The sequence below is a fragment of the Desmodus rotundus genome, chromosome 11 (genome assembly GCF_022682495.2).
Source record: "Desmodus rotundus isolate HL8 chromosome 11, HLdesRot8A.1, whole genome shotgun sequence".
NCBI classification, from domain to species: Eukaryota; Metazoa; Chordata; class Mammalia; order Chiroptera; family Phyllostomidae; genus Desmodus; species Desmodus rotundus.
This window is the reverse complement of record NC_071397.1, coordinates 2,393,174-2,413,321: the sequence shown is the minus strand read 5'-3', so window position 1 is coordinate 2,413,321 and position 20,148 is coordinate 2,393,174. Positions and strand designations below refer to the sequence as shown.

At 61.1% G+C, this 20,148-nt stretch overlaps 1 protein-coding gene across 1 annotated transcript in view; it reads left to right on the top strand.

Annotated features, from left to right (window-relative positions):
• Positions 1-20,148, top strand: part of GRM4 (glutamate metabotropic receptor 4) — a 91,774-nt gene that overhangs the window by 40,445 nt on the left and 31,181 nt on the right. Inside the window, exon 3 of the mRNA XM_024557919.3 lies at positions 19,015-19,150. Within this exon, the coding sequence (XP_024413687.2) occupies positions 19,015-19,150 (136 nt within the window). The remainder of the gene's footprint in view (positions 1-19,014; positions 19,151-20,148) is intronic.

Below are 20,148 nucleotides of genomic sequence, written 5' to 3'. Positions count from 1 at the left end.
GTGGGGCGGAGGGGGGCGCACCCACCAGGCTCAGGGCGCACATCGAAGCCGTGGCAAGAGCTTGTCCTGGGTGCCTACTGTGTGTTGGGCCCTGGGACCTACAGGGAGCATAATTGTGCCCATTTTATAGATGGGGAAACGGAGGCCAGAGAGGGTAGGTCACTCTCGCAAGGCCACACAAGTAGAACGTGGAAGAGCTTGGACTAGAACCCAGCTCTGGCCTCTGGGCGGGAGCTCCTGGGTCGCACCTGGCACTGATTGAGACATTGGTGTGGAGCTTAAAGATAGCAGGGGCCGCTCCATGGGGTCCCTGGGGGGCTTGCTTGGTTCTGGTCCTCTCCAGTGAGCGGTTCCGGCACTCTGGGCACATCTAGGCCCTTTCTCCCAGGGCGGGGACTAGGTGGCCTTTCTGGGTGTGGCAAGAAGGGGCATCCCCAGCCTGCTCCTTGGGGATATCCTGTCCCTTGGATGGTGGGAAGTTTCAAGGCCTCATCTCCCTGTTATGTCCCTGTCCCCCTGCCCCCCGTCTATATTCCAGAGATGCTGCGGGACAGCCTGCTGCTGGTCTGACCCCAGCCCCAGCTCCAGGGGCCGAGCCTCAGACTGGTATTTGGGTGGCCCCTGATAGGGCGGTGGCCTCGGCATGGGCACAGATGGTGCCTGGCAGGGCCAGCAGCTTGGTCCCCGCAGCTGCCTCCTCTTCCGGCTGGCTATGTGACATCTCTGCACTCAGCTGCTCTGCTGTGAATGGAGCAATGGCCCCCGGAGGCTCTGAGCCTCGCAGGGAGAGCCTGGCCCGCTGGAGGTTGCTGTGCCAGCCCCTCCGGGCGCTCGTGTTTCTGGGACCAGGAAAAGAGTGAGCCCTGGGGCACCCCTGGGATCCAGAAATCCTGAAGGGTGGACACTTAGAGTGCCCACCGCCCTGCCTGCTGCCCCCCTCCCCCCCCCCCCCCCCCCCCCCCCCGTCTTCTGACCACGTTCCCTTCCATGTCTTCTCTGTCTCTCCGCTCTGTCCCCGCAGCCCCTCGCTGCTCCTCGGACACTCCAGGCACAAGCCCCCCTCAGGCCCTTCGCACTGGCTGGTCCCTCTGTCTGGGAAGCTCTTTCCCTGGATAGCTGCGTGGCCTACGTCCTCAGTGCATCCAGGTGTCTCCCCAGGTGTCCCCCCTTCAGAGAGGCCTCTCTGGCCGCTGTATCGCACACGGCCCCTTCCCCAGCCTGTTACCCTTCACCCCCCCTGTCCCTGCTGTTTCTTTAAAACACTTGACGAGTAAGTGTTTATTTGTTTATGGTCCCCCAGGGCACGGGGTTTTGTTTTTTTTTGCCTCTTTTGGTCTCTGCTGCATCCCCAGCCTCTAGCACAGTCCCTGATGGGCACATAGTAGTTGCTCAGCAAGTGTCTGGAATGGACGATTGGCCACAACATCCAGCCCCCGGCTACTCACTTCTTTGGGCATGGGACTGACCCCTGGGGCTCCCTCTGTGATGGGGTGGGTGTGCCAGCTCGTCTCCAAGGCCCAGCTCTGACACTGACCACTGATGGGCTGTGTCTTCACAGTGCGAGGCCTGACCCCAGGGGTCCTTCCTGTAAGCAAAGGCCCGCTGGGGCTTGTTCCCACGGTTCTGCTCATTCTTAAAAACCCAGATTACTCAGGATAAGTGGACCTGGCACGGGCACCTCCCGCCGACCCACGAGGCCCATCATGGGCTCGCTACGCCCCCTGGCCGGCAGTAGGAGACAGTGAGGTGCCAGCGTTGCTGTGACCTCTCGGTGACTGTCGGGTCTGTGTCCTGCTGTGGCGATGAACTCGGTGCCTGCCTGGCCCGCCTCGGGGACCTTGCCCATTTGTCCTGATTTCTCTGCCACTCTGGCCTGTGGCAGGGCGCTGACACCTCTCAGTGCTGTGAGCGCCCTGGGCTGGGTGTCCTCAGGTCACTCTTCCAGCTCTCTCGGACTCTGCTCTGCCCGCCCCGGCCTATCCAGATGGGAACACGCTCCCACCTGAATGCGCCTCAGCTCCAGGGGCGAGACGGGGGTGGGGGGGGTGGGGGAGGAAGACATTAGACGCCAAGCCCTTGTGGCTCCGGATTTTCATCCTTTGCCCTTGGACGGGGAGCAGCCGTTTCTTTCACTGGCCTCCTTTGTGGCACACGTGTGAAGATTTCTTTGGGCTTAAAAAACAACTTCCTTTTGCTGGTTGCATTCTGGGTGGCACAGTGGAGTGGGGCGCTGAAGAGCCTGGATGCCAGCTCTGCCACCGCGAGCACTAAGCTGCCAGAGGTGTGGGCTTCGTCATCATCAACCCGAGGGCAGCGGGCAGAGGCCCTGGGCTGGGAGGCTGGCCCAGCTCTAGTCCTGGCTCTGTCTCTGGATGGCTGTGTGACCTGGGCTGGTTGCTTGCCCTCTCTGAGCCTCAGTTTTACCACCGATGTGAAGGTGATGTGTCAGGGGACCTCTGAGGTCCACCACGGCGTGGTCTTCACATCCTTCACCCTCTTCTCTTGGCTTTTCTACCTGCCACACAGAGGTCTGGGTACCACGGGGCTGGCCTTTGGTTTCCGGTGTGTCTATTGCCCGTGGGCCAGACCTGAGCCCACGGAGTAGCCACGTCCACGGCAACCTGTTTCCTCAGTCCCTCAGCCTCTTTGGTTTCTTGACCTCTGATTCTTTTGTCAAATAACCTCTGAACCTGGTTTGAACCCCATTTTCCTCAAGTTCATTTTCTTACCCTTGTTTCTTCCCCCTCCCCTTACCTGAGTCTCTTTACTGGAAGCATGCAGGGCTCTGTCCTCCCAGGCTCTTGTGACTGGGGGTCCTTTCCCAGTCCTTCCCCTTTGTTAAAGAGCAAGCAGTGGAGGCCCTTGACCTTCTCCTGCCCGCCTCTCCCACTCCCCTGGAAGCCCTCTGACCTGTTTGCTCATTAGTAGAGTTGAGCCTGTTTTTGTACCTGAGGTGGGGTCCCCAGCCCCCCACGTGCCCCACTCTGAGCTCCTTGGAGATGTAGCTGAAGCAGGTCCCACCCCTCTTATTCTCTGCAGCTCTGGATGGGCCCTGCAAGCTCACCTTTTTCTTCCCTCTCCACCTGAGGCTTCTGCTCCTGGCCACTGTGTGGCTGCTGACCGTCCTGGGTGGAGCCTGTCTCTGCTGCATGGCCAACTCCTGTGCGTCCTCAGGAAAGTCACTTCCCTCCGTTAACCTCCACTGCTCGATGGACAAGCCCAGGAAGGGCTGTGCGCGGTCTTCAGTGGGCTCATGCACGTGGACCGGGGGGATGGCCACCGCCCTTTCCCCTGGTCACTCTCTGCGTCTGCCCACCGGCCCTCTCCCAGAGCCTTTGAGCCCCACAGGCCCTGCCTCCTGCGCGGGCCCCTCCGCCAGCCTGGTCTGTGAGAGCCCCGAACCGCCTTTTGTTTAAGTGTTTGTATTTCTGGGCAACGTCCCATTAACTGTCCTCACAGAAGCTGCTAAGCCCTGGCCCTACCTTGGCTCCTGCACAGCTACCCTGAAATTGTCCCCATTTCACAGGGGGACTGACCGTGGCCTGGGCTGTCCCGAGGTCTTGTCCAAGCCCTGTCCCCGGCTTGTCAGTGGCAGAGCTGGAGTTTACCCTCAGGTCTGTGCCACCCCCAAACCGCCCGGCTTCTCTAGGGAAGCACTGGTGTCCGTTGGACGGATGGGCCTGGGAGCACCTGCCCCCCCCCAGAAGGAGGAGGTGGAGCGGCCCCTGGGATGGGGAGGGTGTGAGTGACGGAGTCACCAGCCATGTGTGGCCTTGTATGAGCCTGGGGGGTGGGGAGGTCCTGTCCCCTGGTGGTCACTTCTTCAGTCCTGGCTCATCTCGTGCTCCTGGGGTTTCAGGCACTTGGAGGACAGAGTCCAGGCCTCCAGGCCACACAGTCTGCTCCACGGGGCGGTGCCGGCGAGGGGGGGAGTGGGGGCATTCCTTTCCCTTGCTCTTCAGCCCTTGCCCTGCGCCTCAGCACGGTAACTCGTTCATTTCATGAATGAGTATTTCCCGAGCACCTACTGTGCGCCGGGCACCCAGTCACGACACCGAGGATGCAGCTTACGGTAAACCAGTTCAGACACTGCTGTAGAGTGTAATTCCACGTAGGGGCTGATGGGCGTTGCCATGAAGAAGAAGAGTGCAGCGGAAGTGGACAGCAGTGGCAGGTGGTCAGGGGAGGCCTTCCTGCAGAGCCACACTGAGTGGGGGAGAGCTGTGGAGATCTGGCGGGGAGGGCCCCAGGCAGAGGGGCCAGCAAGTGCGACGGCCCCGAGGTGGGGGCCTGCCTGGCATTTGGGGAATAGCTGAGAGGCAGGGGCAGAGTGTGTGAGGGGAGAGGGGCAGAAGAAGAGGGGCAGATCCCTGGGGCCTCTGGGCCACTCTGAAGCCTCTGATTTTTGCGCCTAGTAAGATGGGAGCTTGTGGGGGGCTGTGCGCAGAGGAGGGGCGTGAACGGACTTGGGTTTAGCAGGAGTGTGCGGGCTGTTGTGTGGGAACAGACTGCGGGGCTGAGGCAGGAAGGCCAGTGAGGAGGCTCCTGCTGCCGTCCAGGCAAGAGGCGAGGGGACTCGGATGAGGAAGGTGGGGTGGTGAGGAGGGACAGATTTGGGGTGTGTTTCGAAGATGGAGTCCACCAGACGGGCTCTCAGGTTGTGTGTGAGCCAAGGGGAGGGAGTCACCTGAGTGCGTGGCTTCAGCACCACGGAGAGCGGCAGCCCCTGCCTCAGGCGCAGCTCTGGTTGGCCATTTCTGCAGTTCTCGGCCAGTCTGTGGATGCTGAGCGGAAAGCCTCCTCTGCAAAGTGCAGGTCCCTTCCCCTTGGTTTTGTTATCAATTTTTTAAAGCCAAATATATTTATTCCTGGGCACTGCCGTAAATCTTTTTGGGGATGAGGCAGGTCCGAATGCAGTTTTACATCTGGGATGAGGCAGGTCTGATGCAGTTTTACACCTGGGATGAGAGATTTGGAAGCAGTTGTCTCCCAAAATCTCTGCATTGGACTAAATTGTGGGCGGTGGGGCAGGGTGGGAGGAGAGCCTTGAAGAGTGGGTGGGTCAGTGCCAGGGGAGTGGGAGGGTTCTCTGGGTAAGGGAGCTCCCTGACCAAATTTGGCTCTTCATGCCGCCCCCTTCTGAGGGTGAGCAGGGGCAGCTTTCCGGAGAGGGCTGCGGGCCCTCGGGTGGGGGCGGGGGTGAGCAGCCATGGCTGGATGCTGCCCTGCTCTGCCGTGGGCCTGCCTTCGGACCAGCCACTGTTCCTCTTTGGCTCTCAGTTTCCCCATCTTTCAAATGAGATAAATGCAGTCCCTACTTTGTTGGTTGTTGTAAGCGTGACAAAACGGGGTGAATTAGCCATCAGAAAGGTCAGAAAAGAGGGATGGGGGGCTGCCTCGGAGGCCTCAGGCCCCAAGGGCGAGCGCTCGGCCTCTTCCTGCGTGGGGTTCTCCCCTTGCCGGGGTGACTGTCCTCCCCTTCCTCCCCATCTCGCGTGGTGCACTATGTCCGTGCTCTGTTCTGCTGTAGACAGAACGATCATGTGGATATTCTATGCAAATTCTCGTTTTTAATGAGCCAGAAGGAAAGCTAACGACCATTTTGCAGACATCTTGAGCCTGAGGGAGGCCTTGGGATGGGAGAGGCAGGAGGACAAAGTGACAAACAAGGGGGGGGAGGGGAGGAGAAGAAAATGGAGGGGGACAGAGGAGGGGCAGCAGAGTGGGGGAGGGGGGGAAGCCGGCCCCCATGTCCCGTCTCCCAGAGGCTGCCCGCCCACCCCATTGTACAGAGAGGGAAGAGAGAGGAGGCCACTTGCCAGTGACCCCGGAAGGTGGGAGGGAGAGAACAGTAGCAGAGAGGCTGGACAAAGGGAAGGGGAAGGCAGCCAGGACTAGGCTCTGGCTTGCCGGCTCGGTTTTCTTATCTGTACACTGGATGTAACACCTAAGAGCGGGCTGATTGGGAGGAGCTAACGAGAGAACTTGTGAAAAATCATTCAGCGAGGAGTGCTGCGTGAAGATGAGGGACCACGGAATAATGGGGAGCAGGGTGTGTGTGTGTGTGTGCATGTGTGCACATGCGTGTGTGTGGAGAGAAAGGGAGGAGGGGCAGGATGGGGCCAGGGAATGAGTGGGGTCCGAGAGGAAGAGGAGGGTGGAGGGGCAGGAGCTGGAGGTGGGGCATGGAGACCTGGACGGTGGGTCAGCTCCTAATGAACTAGTGGGCCATCCGCGCCTCATTCTTTAGCATCTGCGGTGCGCTTCACAGGGGGTGTCCGTGCCGGGAGGGCGGGATGTCTGTCTTTCCCACTCATGGCTATGCCCCCAGCGTCTAGGACAGCGCCTGGCACTGGGAGGTGCTTAGTGAATTGTTGCTACACCGGTGAGTGCCCCGTGCCTGGTGTTGGGCCCGGCAGAGGCCAGCTCCCCGAGTTCAGAGGCTGGTGGGCATGGCGGCATCCAGTCCAATAATTTCCAAGCGTCGTGCTAAGTGCAGTGATGGAGACGTTGGGATCGTGATGGGCACCTGTGGCAAAGGAGCCTGGGTCACCCACAGAGACTTCCTGGAGGAGGGGACCTGAGCTGAATCCTCAGGAATGGACAGGAGCTGACTTGGAGTTTGGGGAGGGAAATTGGGCAGAAAGGCCGAGGGAACCGCCTGAGCAGAGGTCTGGAGATGGGAACCCCTGGTGTGTGTTGGAACCTGCAGGTGCTGTCGGAAGTGGGGGCCTCGGGACGTGAGGCTGCCGGGCCTCAGGGTCGGGCTGAGGTGCTCAGACTTTGCCCTGAGGGAGGTGAGTGATGGGGCGGGATTGGAAGTTTGGCGGAGAGCTGGGGGCCAGGCTGGGCAGACTGAGGTTTGCGTGCAGGCGTAGGCTCAGGTGTGGTGAGACAGTCGACAGTGGCGGGTGTGCACAGCGGGTGAGGTCCTGAGGGGTCCGCCTGGGGAGGGGTCGGCAGCACCTGTGTGAGTGGCAGGTGCTGGACCGCCTCGGGCAATGGGGCTCCTCTCTGGGCCCTGCTTTAGATCAGAAAGGAGCACTCAATTCTGGGGCATTCACATGTCATCACAAATGCCGCTGTGACATGGGTCCCTACGGACATTTAGTGCCCAGCTTCCCAGGGTGACCCTTATACTGCCACATGGGGCCATTCCACGCTAGGAGAAGTTGTCCCCCGCAAGTGCCTGCCTGTGGAGAAAAGCTAGCAGTTGGTAGCCCCTCCCCCAGCTCTGGTGCAGGAGGAGGGTCTGCTGGGCACCCCTCCCCAGCTCTTCAGCTCCTGGGTGCTCTCCCGAGCCCACTCAAGGCTGCTCTAGGGACTCAGGTGTAGAGTCCCCTTTTCCTCTTTCCCTGGTCCCTGTTGCTCCACTCCCATATCTGGCCAAGCAGGTCCCCAGGCTGTGGGGCCCCAGGCTTTTCCCCAACAGTGTTGGAAGAGCCTGGGGCAGTTTTTTCTTTTTTTCTTTTTGTGGTGAGCTGTGCACCTCTCCCACCTGCGGCCCACATCTGGGTCTCAATCCCTGACCTTTGTCCATCAACTTTACTGCCTGTGCTTCAGGAAAACCAGCCTCACGGCACGCTGGGTCTGGCCGGTGTCCACTGCTCTCCTTACTGCGGGAGGCTCCCACCCTCATCGCCATCCTCCACCAAGGCCAGGGCCTGGGCACACTCGCACCCGCTGTCTGGGTCTTCCCTCCCAGGCACGGTCAGCAGACCCGTTTTCTGGTGGGGTGACGGGGCGGCGGCGGATACACGCAGTACCAGGTGGCACTCAGGCTCCCGTCCTCTGCATGCCCTGCCGTTCTGCCAGTGAAAGGGTCAGCTTGGAGGAGCTAGCTGGCTCTTTGCCACTCCTCCCCCTGCCCAGCCTGAAGAGGAGGGGGCGAGGGCTGGTGTGGGAGAGGGGCTGGGAGGACTTCTCTTCCCCATGCCTGCTGGTGGCAGGTTGGGGGTGCAGAGGCCGCTACGCTGTTGCCGGCAGGAGACGTGCTTGGCGTGCCTGGGTAAATTACATTGCAACGTTTCATTTTGCTTGTCAGTTTCCACTTCCTGGGGATGTGGGCTCCTAAATATTTCATCCTGGCCTGCCGCTGCCTGTTCCTCTCAGGCCAAATCACAGGCCTGCTGCTGGCCCTTAACTCTGGTCCCCCCCTGCCCTGCTGAGCCTCTGTTCCTGCTGTGGGTGGAGCTGGCAGAGGTCATCTTCTCCGAGCCCTTGCCCCACACCCCACACTGGGCTTCCCGCCACCAGCCCAGCGCCAGCTCCTCTTCCCAAGGGGTCTGGGGTGAAGAGGCCAGGGAGATGGCATTGCTGGAAATTAGGCTCGGTCCAACCAGCATTGACTTTGTGCCTGGCACGCACTCTGCTGGAACCCAGGGAGTTAGAAATGAGAAAGACACAGTGTGCCCAGACGGGGCTTATGGGTGCAAGGAGACCGATAGCAATGTTACAGCCATAGCAAACTCGTATTGACCGCTTGTGTGCCAGGTGCTGTGCTGAGCACCTTGCATGCATTAACTCACTTATTCTTCATATTTTATTATAAGGAGACGAGGCCTGGAGAGGCCTTGTCCAAAGTCACACAGCTCCGAAGTGGCAGAGCTGGGGTCTGAGCCCAGGCGGCTGGCTCCAGCCCTCATGCCCCGAAGCATGAGGGTTGCAGAACTGACCGCAGCACAGGCAGGGGGCAGCAAGGGCCAGCAGAGAGGGTGTGATGAGAGTCCCAGTGGGCAGCGTGAGTTCTGGCGGGGCGGACCGGGGACATTTCAGGTGATGAAGGAGAAATCGGCCCCTGGGCTGGGTGGGGTCGGGCAGGTGAAGGAGCAGGAGAGTCTGGGAGGGGGGCCAACGGAAGCTCAAGGATGGAGACTCCAAGCTGACGTGGAGACGGTGGGCCTGCTGTGGTGGCTTGTGGAGCTGTGAGGCTGGGGAAGCTGCTACATGACCCCATCCCCAGGTGTGCCCCTGGAGCAGGGGACAGATGGGGGAGGGGGTTGGGGGTGTTGCTCTGGAAGTGGCTCCTTGGCAGAGGACTCTGAATGAACTCTCAGCGGTCCTGGGTTGGACCCCGCTTCTCTCTGAACCAAATCTGAGAAATGGGTGATTCCCCCCATTCTCACCACTGGGAGTGGGGGAGGGGTGGGGCCTGGGGGGCTGGGCGAGAGCAGGGGTCTCAAAGGGGGGCCTTGGGGTGGGGGCAGGCCAGGAACCAGCCATCTCTCTGTGCCCTCACCCCTGCCCCTCCTGCCATTACTTGCCTCCAAACACCTTGGTTTTATTTTCTATTTTTTTCCTCCTTTCTCGCTTCAAAGGCGTTTTGCCTAAATGGTTTTGTGTTAAGATATTAGGTCGATCGCTCAGCAAATTTCCCTCTGCTGAGAGCTGAGCGCCATGAATAATGCAGCTGGGTGCAAGGCTGCTGCTGCCCAGGGCCTCCGGGGCGGGGGCGGGGAGGGGGAGGCAGCAGCCGCAGCTCCGAGGGCTGAGCCCCATCGCTGCTATGACAGGTATCCAAAAGCCCACACCCTCCCCGCCCCAGAATACCCACCTAGGGCTGGGCCCGTCCACGGGTGACCCCGTTACCGGCACAGCAACCCTGCACGTCTGGAGGGTGGGGGTGACGTGTCCCACTTTATTGGTGCAGAAGTGGACGTTCAGGGTGAAGTGGCTGTTGTCACCAAGCAAGTAGGTAATCGAGATGGGACACGCGCTCTCCCTGTGTCCAGGCTCAGCCTCCTGTGTCACGCCAGGCCAGCCCTCTGATGCCTGTGCCCCCTGCACCCCCAGATGAGCCCATTTTCTCTGCAGGGGCAGGGTGCAAAGGGGAGGCGTTAAAGGTGCCACGGTGTGGCCCAGGCTAGCGCAGTGGCCCCAGGTCGTGCGGGCACAGGCCTTGTGTGCGGTTTCGTGGCGTGTGACTACGTGCAGCGTGTGACGGGGAGGTGGGTGTGAGGAGTGTGGAAATGTGACGCCGTGTGGCTTCTGTGTGGCCTTGTGAGAGGTATAGCTGCGTGTCGGTACCTGTCCTTGTGGTCGTGAGGCTGCGGAGGTTGTCTCCGGGTTTCCGCTCGTGCTGGGGGCAGGGCTGCGCGTCTCTGTGTGAGGGTGTGTGACTGAGCCTGCGTGAAGTCGAGGTGCTGTGCAGTGTGCGATTTTGATTTGTGAGGGTGTGTGTGTGTGTTGGGAGGCGTGCTGAGATGTATGTCCTGCCCTGAACAGCCCCTGGACCTCGGAGCTGCGGCCCCGGGTTCTGCTCAGAACCCCGTCCCTGGGGACAGTTCTGGTCTGCCTGGTGCCTGGTCCCCAGAACACACGGACCTCACCAGCCTGAGTGCTGAGAGCTGGGTGACCCTGTCCTTCCAGCTCCCGCCCTCCTGCCTCAGCAGCCCCTGCCCAGGGGGCCTTGCCCACCCCCCAAAGGCCTCCAGGAGGCAGACCAGGCCTCCACAAACACCACCATATTCGACCCTCCCTCCAACTTCACAAGGTGGAGTTTTTTAAAGTCCTTCCCCCATTTTGCAGGTGGAAAATCTGATGTTCAGAGAAGCTAAATAACTTTTCTAAAGTCACACAGCCAGGAAGCCGTGGAGCTACCATCCTCTGCCTCAGGCTGGAGGGCTGGGGAGCTGTGCGCTGGTGCAGCGTCCATGCTTCGCACAGCTTTAGAGACCCGGCTCCCGGTGGGGAACCAGGCGACCGTCTCCCCCAGGAGCCCACGGCCTCCACTGTTTCGTGTCTTTTTCTACCGGCCCAGCCGTCTTCAGGCCCTGGGCTCATGGGGCCTCACCAGTTCGCTCAGCTCTTGTACGCCTTTCTTCGCCTGTCCTGCTTTCGCATGCGCATTTCCTCGGTGCCCACGGCTCAGGGTCTGCATCTCAGTCTCGATGGAGCAGTCAAGTGTGCGTGTGCCGGGAGCGCACGGGTGGGCCCTGCCGGGGCAGCATGGTGGTGGGTTGTCTCTGTGGCCCAGAGCCTGGTGCAAAGTAGGTGCCACGTGCAAAGTGGGGGCCCAGTGTGCGTGCACACAGAGGTCTGGGCACCCAGCGAGACCAGGTGGTGACACAGAGGGGACGCACAGTGGGCTGCGGGGGTCAGGGAGGCTCCCAGAGGAGGCAGGAGGTCGGAGCAAGTGCAGGCCCCCGCCCGCTCCCAGGCCCACAGCTCGCGCCACGCTGCCCTCCCAACCCTGCCAGCTGGACACTCGGTGGCCAGTTTGTCTGGGAGGCTGGGACTGCTGCCTGTCCCGAGCAGGTGCGGCAGGTGTGCTGGGTCCTTGGAGGCCCCGAGTGGAGGGACTGACACCAGGGTGATGACCAAGGCCCAGCGAGGGAATAGCTGCAATGAGGAGCCAGAGGGTCACTGATCAGCCTCAGGGCCCCTTCTGGCTGAGGCAGCAGCATCTGTTGGGGAGCAGACGTGGTAGGATGGTGCATTCTGGTAGGGACCAGGGCAAGGCTGGAAGTTGCCAACCTGAAGAGGAGATGCAGGCCTTGAATGTCGCACACATGCCCCCCCCCCATGTACACATGCTCACACATACACACACATGCATCTCACGCACACACAGGGAGCCATGTGTCAGACTCATGCTTTAGCATGGGGCTGGAGCAGGAGTGGAGCCCTGCCCAGGGCGGGGAAGGGGTCCATGCAGAGAGCCTGGCCAGGATGCAGCCCCCGCCTCTAGCCCCCTTTGGGACCCCAGACCCAGCTGGAGTCCACCCGCCTCACCCTCCTGCACAGCCCTGCTCGCCCTGGAATAGCCTCAGGTTAGGGGCATTAACTCAGGGCCTGGGCACCTTCCTAACCTCAGAGCACCCCTCGGGCCACAGCTCTGCTGCCTGTGATCTGGCATAGAGCTCCACTTATTTAGGGAAAGGATTCTTTCCAGTTGGAAACAAAGTAGCACCTTATTAGTCATCGAGCCCTCTGAGCAGCTCCCTTTGCTGAGTGCAGAGAGCTTTGCCTTGGGGAGCAGACCTGGTTGTGGGTCGGGGGAGAAAAGGAGGGAAGAGCCACGTGAGCACATGTGTGTGCGTGTGTGCGTGCGTGTGTGCGTGTGTGAGGCCATACGGCCCAGGGTGACCCCCACCTCCCTCTCTGCTGGGAGCCTGGGGATCCCCCTTAGGTTGTGTAACTCCCCCCTTTCTCTCCACATTGCCATTTGCTGCCTTCACATTTTGCTGTAATGTAGATTTTTCCACTTGGTTTCCTAGAATTTGTCTTTTCATTGTTTCCCCCCCCCTTTTGAATTTAAAAGGACATGTCTGCTGGCCTCCTGCAGCTGTCTCTGCCTGCCTGGGCCGTGAGGGGACAGCCCTGGCTGTGCCCCTGCAGGCTGGTGCCGCAGGGAAATTGCTCCACGCTCTAGAGGAGGATTTTTTCCTCCCTTGTTTGAAGCCCAGAGCCTGGGGTGCTGCTTGGGCAGCGTGAGCAGCCTGGGTTGCAGAATGTCACTCCAGGGCCCTGGGCACTGGAGCAAGAAGGAGGTGGGCGCCAAGTCCCCTGGGAGCTGTGGATGCAGTGACCTATCATGGTCCCCTGGGCCACCTCACTGCGGGCTGGCCAGTTAGCCCCTTCCTGGGCAAGGCCTACAGCTTGCCTTGGGGCCTGGCAAGGGTAGGCCTCCTGGTGAGTGAGAATGAAGGAGGGAATTGGAAGAAGCCTGAAGGAGAGCGAGAGGTTGCCCAAACCCGGGGGATGTGCGGAGACAAGCCCAGGTCCCCCGACTGCCCCCGCACGGACTGGCATGAGCACGCGCAGGCTGCTCCAGTGGGGGGCCTTTTCTGTCTGCCTTCCCAGGCCACCAGGGCGGGGGGCCATGAAGGCAGGAGATCTGGGGGCTGCTTGGAGGGGGTAGCCCCGCAGCAGGGTGGGGAGGACTTGTTTAGAAAGCTGGAGTGGGCAGAGCCGCCCAGAGGGGACAGGGAGGTGCCCGGGGAGCACGGGTACAGCAATCACTCTGTGTAACCAAGTCCCAGGGCACCGGGGACACAGGCACCGCAGGCCGGGGGGCAGGCTGCCTGACTCCTGCTCGTAGGGCCTGCAGGTGTCCGAGCGCCAGCCCTCAAACAAGTTCCCCGCTCAGCTGTGCAGATGGAGGAAGGGTCCAGGCGTGGGCAGTCCCGGCAGGGGAGGGCAGAAGCGAGGTCATTTCAGCAGAGAGCCCTCCCTGAGGGCGGGACTTGCAAGTCCAAAGTGTCTGCAATCCCTGGCTCGCAGGCAGGGCAGCAGCTCCTAGAGAAAAGTCCACGCAGAGTCCGCATCTGCCTCTGCCTCTTCAGCTGCGGGGCCTGGCCCGCGCCTCCCTGTCCCCTAGGAGCAGACGGGGTGGACCGAGGGGCTCAGCCCCAGCCTCCCTCGTCCCTGTGCCCTGCTTGTTTCCACCTCTGCCCTGACCCCACGATGGTTTCCATCACTCTGCCATGGATGTGGGATGCTTGCGAGGAGCTGGGCTCCGTCCTCGCTGCTGCCTGCAGCATCTAAACCCGGCGGAAACATGGGTGCTGAGGACTTACGGGTCGAGTCAACGAAGAAAAGGCATGGGGTGGGGGGCGGAAGGGGGAATGGGGTGGGGGGCGGAGGGGGAGACGGGGTGTGTGGCTGAGCGACCCGCGTCTGGGGAAGAGCGCCAAGGGCCTGCCACCCAGTGGGCCTTTCCCTGCCAAGGGGTGCTCCCGCCCAGTGGGAGCTGCTCCTCGGGCCACCAGTCCGTCCTGTTTCACTTTTCCAACTAGACTCCGAGCTCCCAAGGAAGGGGTCTCACTCACTATCGTTACTTAAGGATCAGTTTGCCAGGAACTAAGCAGGACACTTCTCGAGTGAATGAATGAAGGAATGAATGAAGGAATGAAAGAACGCACAGACCCAGCCCTGCCCTTGGGGCGTGCCGTGCGGGGTGGCGGGGGGTGGGGGGGTGGGGGTGGCAGACACTGACACAGATGCGTTGGCTGGGCCCAGGGAACACTGGGAAAGGTCACCAGACCGCAGATGGAAAGGGCGGAGACCACAAATACAACAGAGAACTTGTATCAGGTTTCGCTAGTGAAGACTCTGTGTTACATCCCAGTCAGGACGGCTGGTGCCTGGAGCCTGGGGGAGGTTCGGGGGGGGGGGGGCTGTCCAGGTCAGAGCCCCCCTGAGGGGGAGGCAGGATTTCAGGAGCCACCGGCTGGCAGGAGAAGGGCAGCCCCAGGTGGGCCCACCCCTGCCGGGTGGGGAGTGGCCCTGGTTCATGGAGGGGTGAAGGGAGGCTCGGGGGTGTTCTCCGTCAGGCAGCCCTGTGAGGACCGGAAGGCCTTCTCTGTCCCATGTGTCTGAGAGTTCTGTCTGGCCTGGGGCCTGGTGTCCACATCCACCAAGCGTTTACATTTTTGCCGTAGTTGCTGCTGGTTGCTTTTTGAAGAAATAAAACATGGGATGCCCGGAAGCCCCGCCGTGGAGCCCTGTCCCTGCCCTGCCCTACCTGGAGGCAGCCATGACTCCGAAGGTGGCGGGATCCCTTCTTGTCCTTGTTTAGTCCCTCGGCGGGCATTTACTGAGCACCCCGCGCGCGCCAGGCCCTGTTGTAGGCGTTGGGGAGACGGCACCACCCCGGGCAGACGGCACCTCCCGCCTTCGCGTGGCTTGTGCTTGCACGTGTGTGTCCGTCTGTCGTAAAGCTCTCTCTGTCGTCTCAGATCCCGCAGCCGTGGGTGCGTCCGGCGGCCGTGCGCCCTTCAGTCAACTTCATTGCCAGGGCTTTGTCCTGCGGACCCGCGAGGATGTCTTGTTACCCTGGACTCCCTAAGAGCCCATCGCACAAACACGCCGCAGGGTGTGCTCCTCTGTGGTGAGAGGTTCGGGTGGCCTCCGTGTTTTGGCTCTTGTAAAGGGTGCTGCAGCAAGCCTGTCCACGCGTGGCCGCACGCCGGGTGCACGTGGGACGCAGTGTGGAGGGGGCGTGCTGGCCGGTAGGCACTCAGCATGGTCAGCTTTGCGGGACATCTCCACGTGGTCCCCAAAGCCTTCTAATGACACCTCTTAATCACCTCGTCCAGCGTTCCTGTAGCAGAGGCGGGGCCTTGGTTGTGGGGCGGCACCCCAGACCACCCTGTGAGAGCGAGGTGTGGAGCCTGGGCAAGTGTGGGGCCGGCACCACCGGGCTGGGCTGGGCTCTCACTGCCGGGCTGGGGGTGGGAGTCACGGAGCTAGGAGAGGTGAGTGGGCAGGTGCGGCTCAGGGAGGATGGGGCGCCCCACATCACTGTGGGAGTAGTTCTGGGGGCTCTGCTGACACAGTCACAAGCAGGCAGGCGGCAGTCAGAGGGCTGGCCTGGATGCCACACCCCCTGGTGCAGTGATGAGAGCCTCCCCTGCGGTAGGCTCCACCCCAGCCGCCGTGTCCCTGGGCAAAGCACTGCCCTTCTCTGGCCTCAGTCTCCTCGCTCCAAGTCCAGCCTGGGCAGGAGTTCTCCAAGGTCCCCATTGTCCCCATATGATCAGATGTTCTTGGCAAGTGGCCGTGGCTTCCTGCCCCGGCCCTGCAGGTGGAGGTACTGGCTTGGCAGGCTGTAGTTTGCCGCTGGCATGTGGCAGCTGGGTGCTCGCCAGGCTGAGGGGCTTGCCAAGGGGGATCCAAAAAGGCCTAGGGGCCGTGGGGAACCCCAGACTCCTCCGTGCCCCTCCCTCCTCGCAATCCTGTGCTGAGAGCCAGGGACCTTGGAGGCTTCCAGTCTCTGCCCAGAAGTAGGGAGTGGGCTCGTTCTGTACTGTGTGGGTTTAATTTGATCACATTTGCTCTCAGTACGGACTCATGGATTCTTATTTAATCTGGTGAGAGAGACCATGGGGGAAAGGAATGGGATGCGAAGAAGTGCCCCCCGCTTAGGGGAGGGGTGTGAAGAGAGTGTCCCAGGGCAGTGGTAGCCACGCCCCACGGAGCTGTGGCTGCAGGGGCTGACTGCAGGGGCTGTCAGTGGGGGGCTGCTGGGCTGGGGTGCAACTTGGTGTCTTTCGGGGGGGTGGGGAGGGGCTGCAGGAGGCGGGGGTGGAGACAGCAGTGGGCACTAACCCCAGGCCAGGGGCCGTGCTTGTGGCCCAGTGTCCCCTTGATCCTACAGCCCAGCCCCTTGACCAGGTGGCCTTGGGCATGACACAGTGGATGGACTGGAGGGGTGGCGAGGGAGACTGGTGGCCTGCTGTCACACCCCTGCTCTGCCCCTGACTGTCTGTGTGACCTTGGCGAAGCCACTTAACCTCTCTCGGCCTCAGTTTCCTTATCTGTACCTTGGAGCTGTGCCGATGATCCTGACCTCAGATGGGTGTGATGTGACATCCTCAGGTAATCGTCAACATGGGCCGGATGCCCCGTGACCTTCGGCAGCATCGTTGGGCTCTGCACAGCCCCCCAAACTCCCTCCAGCCCCCCATTCCTCTTGTGGTTGTGAGAGTGTCACACCCGGCTCAGACTGCAGTCTGGTCTCAGCGCCTGTGACTCGAGTTCCAGCTGACAGCGCTGTGCTGACCTCATTCTTCCTTCGCCAGCGAGGCGGAGCGTGCGAGATGTGCCTGGGGTGGCGGGGGGCCACCCACGGACCTCCTACCCTCTTACAGGAACGTTGCCCAAGACACAGTCTTTAACCTAAGAGTTTCTCCCTGTTGGGGAACAATTAGCTCCCTTCCCTGCCCCCTCCCCTCTGCGCCCGGCCCCCCCTCCTGCAGCCAGGTGGCTCACCCTCACCCCCAGCCAGCCGCCTCCTCTTGTCCATCTGTCTCCCCAGATGGGGGAGAAATGGTGCAATTGGCCCACTTTCTAACTGGAAAGCAACCATATGGAGGGCTTAGCTGGAGTGGAGTGTCTGCCCGGGGGCCATTAGTGCCGGGCCAGCGCTGTGGGCAGTGGACGGGGCCCCCCTGGCTCTCCCTGTGACCCAGGACTGAGGGGCCCCGTCCTGCCCAGGGACCCTCACTCCTTCTCCCCTCTCCTTCCCCGTGAGCTCCTGGTAACCATGCTGTTCTCCAGAGCGCGACAGTTCTTGGGTGTCTTAGGAGAGGAGTGAGGAGCTCGGTCTGCCTACAAGAGCAGAAAGTAAGGGAGGTGGGTGCTGGTCAGGGTGGGGGCAGGGGCCATGGCCACCTCGCCTGCTACAGAGGAGCAGCGGGCTCACCTCCTCGGGACAGGGGTGTGAGAGTGTGTGTGTTGTGTGGCCCCAGGCCCAGCAGGCGCCTGGCACAGAGCAGCCTCCTTCTACTCCCCCGTACCTTGTTCTCCCCAGAATGCCTCCCATCTGGCTGCTTACACCTCCTCCCTCTAAGACCCATCTCAGGGTCACCCCCTTTGGGTAGCCTTCCCTGGTTGCCAGCTATGCCCATGGGTAGAGGCCCTTTTTGGGTGGAGCTGGGTGTTGGCACCTTTCCTCATGGGGCTAGGGGGTGGGTGGTGTCCCCTTGCACTGTGAGCCCTTTGCAGCCGAGGCCTTGGCACAGAGGTGCAGGGAGCCTACGCAGAACCCTCAGGTGGCCCCAGTCTGCACCAGGAGGCCATCCAGAGGCCCAGGGATGCTCAGCCAAGGTAGATGGTTTGGGTCATCGGCTGGGCCCAAAGGGGGTCCTGTTTGAGCTGGAGCTGGGCTAAGACCCTTGAGTGGGACTCTGAGGTGGGGGACGGTCTTAATGAAGGGTCTGGCTTCATTAAGAATGATCCCTCATACTTTCCTATCAGCTGAGCCTCGACTGCCATCGGAGGCCCTGGGGGTCTAATTCCCCGGAGGGGAGTACTCCTGTGCACCCCAGTAGGGCTGGGAACAGTGTGGCTTTGGGCAAGTCACTTCTCTTCTTTGAGCCTCAGTTTCCCCATCTGTCAAATCTGGTTGATGATAGAAGCGGCAGCCCACAAGTGCTTTTGTACCAGGGATCAGGGAAGGTGTAAACCCATGAGTGACACCGGTCCCTCGCCAGCACTGGAGACACAGGTCTGAGCGTGGCAGCGGGCTGGGTGATGTGCAGAGGCCCCGGGGTTCCTGTGAGCCGCCCAGCCTGGGTGTGAACCCGGCCCTGGTGTGTTGAGTGGATCCTGAGGCTCCTGCAGGCTCGGTGCTGCTGGGTTTCTTGCAGAGGAGTGAGCAAGAGGCAGGCTGGCCCTGGGTCCCCTCTCCGAGGACCCAGCCGAGTAGGCAGGGGGCCGTAGTGACAGAAGGGCTCCCAAAGACCCCCTGACCCCAGTCAGAGCTCTCGAAGCACTGCCTGCCCTTAGAATGGCCTTCCCAGGCTCTCCTGAGCTCCCTGCTGGGAATCTCAACACAAGCAAGGTAGGGGAAGCTGAGGTGTCGAGGCACCGTGCTGGGCGGGGTGGGAACCGCAAGCCTGTGAGGGCCCAGAAAGGAACCTGGGAAGACCTGGGCCCAGCCAGCAGCCGTGCACGCTACTCTACCTTAGGGGCCCGCCGATGAGCCCAGGGCCTGGGGACAACAGCCCTGGGAGGCGTGTGTGGGGGGCACTGATGGCCCACGGTGGGCAATTTACTCCCATTCTCAGATTCACTCTAAAAACCTTATGATGTGGTTACAATGAAGATAATCAATGTTTACTAAGCACTTGCTGTGTGGCAGGTATTGTTGTATTTGCCTGCACTAACTCACTTAGCTTTATAACAAACTCACTTAGCTTTATAACAACCCTATGAAGTAGGCAGTATTATTATCTTCACTTCACAGGTGATGTATGGGTGGCACAGAGAGGTTCAGTAACCACCTTGAGGTCACACAGCAGTAAGTAGTGGAGCCGAGATTTGAACCCCATCCGACTAGCTCCTAAACATGATGCTGTATTGCCTCTTGCCAGCAGCCTATTTAATAATGGGGAAACCGAGGCACAGAGAACTTAAGTGACATGTCCAGACCCACCCAGCTGGTGAATGGTGGAACCTTGGGCAGCTCCCAGCTTCGTTCTGCTGGCAGGAGCATGCATTTCAGGGTAAAGGGGAGAGAGACGGGTGCTCCCCTGTCCGCCCCAGGCTGACCGCCCCTTCCCGCAGGGGGCGTGTGCATCGCCCAGTCGGTGAAGATACCACGGGAGCCCAAGCCCGGGGAGTTTGACAAGATCGTCCGGCGCCTCCTGGAGACCTCCAATGCCAGGGGGGTCATCATCTTTGCCAATGAGGATGACATCAGGTGAGGGTGAGGGTGGCGGGGACCCCTGTGGGGCCTTCCCAGACCAGTCTGACCCCAGCCTGGGATCCAGAGGGGGAGGGTGGGCACCCCTGCCCTTCCCCCTCCGTGCCCTGCATCCATTCTACCAACCAGGGATGGGAAGCAGGCACTGTACTGGAGGGGCTAAGGCCCTGGGCGTGGGGCCAGAGCACCTAGGTTCTAATTCCACTCTCTCTCCTGCTAGCTCTGTGACCTCAGGCAAGTTTTTCAACCACTCTCACCTCTTTCCTGCTTAAAAAAGGATGCTAATGATACCTGCCCGACAGTGTGTGAAAACAGTACAGGAAGGGCGCAGAGGGCGTAGAGCGGGCATGCAGTGGGTGCCTGATGCGTGGTGGCCCCCCAGTGCCTCCCCGCCCTCTTTCCCTGGTGAACTCAGAGGAGCACGAGGAGGCCTGGGCTGTGGGTCTAGTCCTGGCTTGGGGGCACATGCACTGTGGGCAGGATCGTCCCCATCCTGGGCCTCAGTTTCTGCATCTGGAGAATGGGAGCAGGTGGGCTCCGCATGCTGAGCCACGCAGTCCACACACCTTGGGCCAGCCCGTAGCCCTGCACGTCTGCCTCTGGGGCCCGGGTCACAGGTCTGAAACTCGGGGCCCTTAGAAGATGACCCCTGGACCCCCTCCTGATGTCCTTCCCTCCTTCCTGCCTTTTCCCTTGTTACCACCTCTCGGGAGACTGGATGTCAGGGCCAAGATGGGTCGGGCCTCTGACTCCCTAGTCTGAGGGGACCCTGTCCTTGCTCAGAGTATGACAGGCATGGCCCTCCCCAGGCCTCGCCCGTAGGTAGTAGAGCCTCAGGCCTCTGCTGCTCACGCAGTGCACCTGGCCACTTCCTGCTCACCCCCATTGCCCCGGCTCCCTCCCCATTGCTAACGAGCTAATCTTCTCTGGGTCTCATGTTTTCCAATGATGAAGAGCCCATCCCAGACTCCTGAATTACAGGAAAACAGATTTGT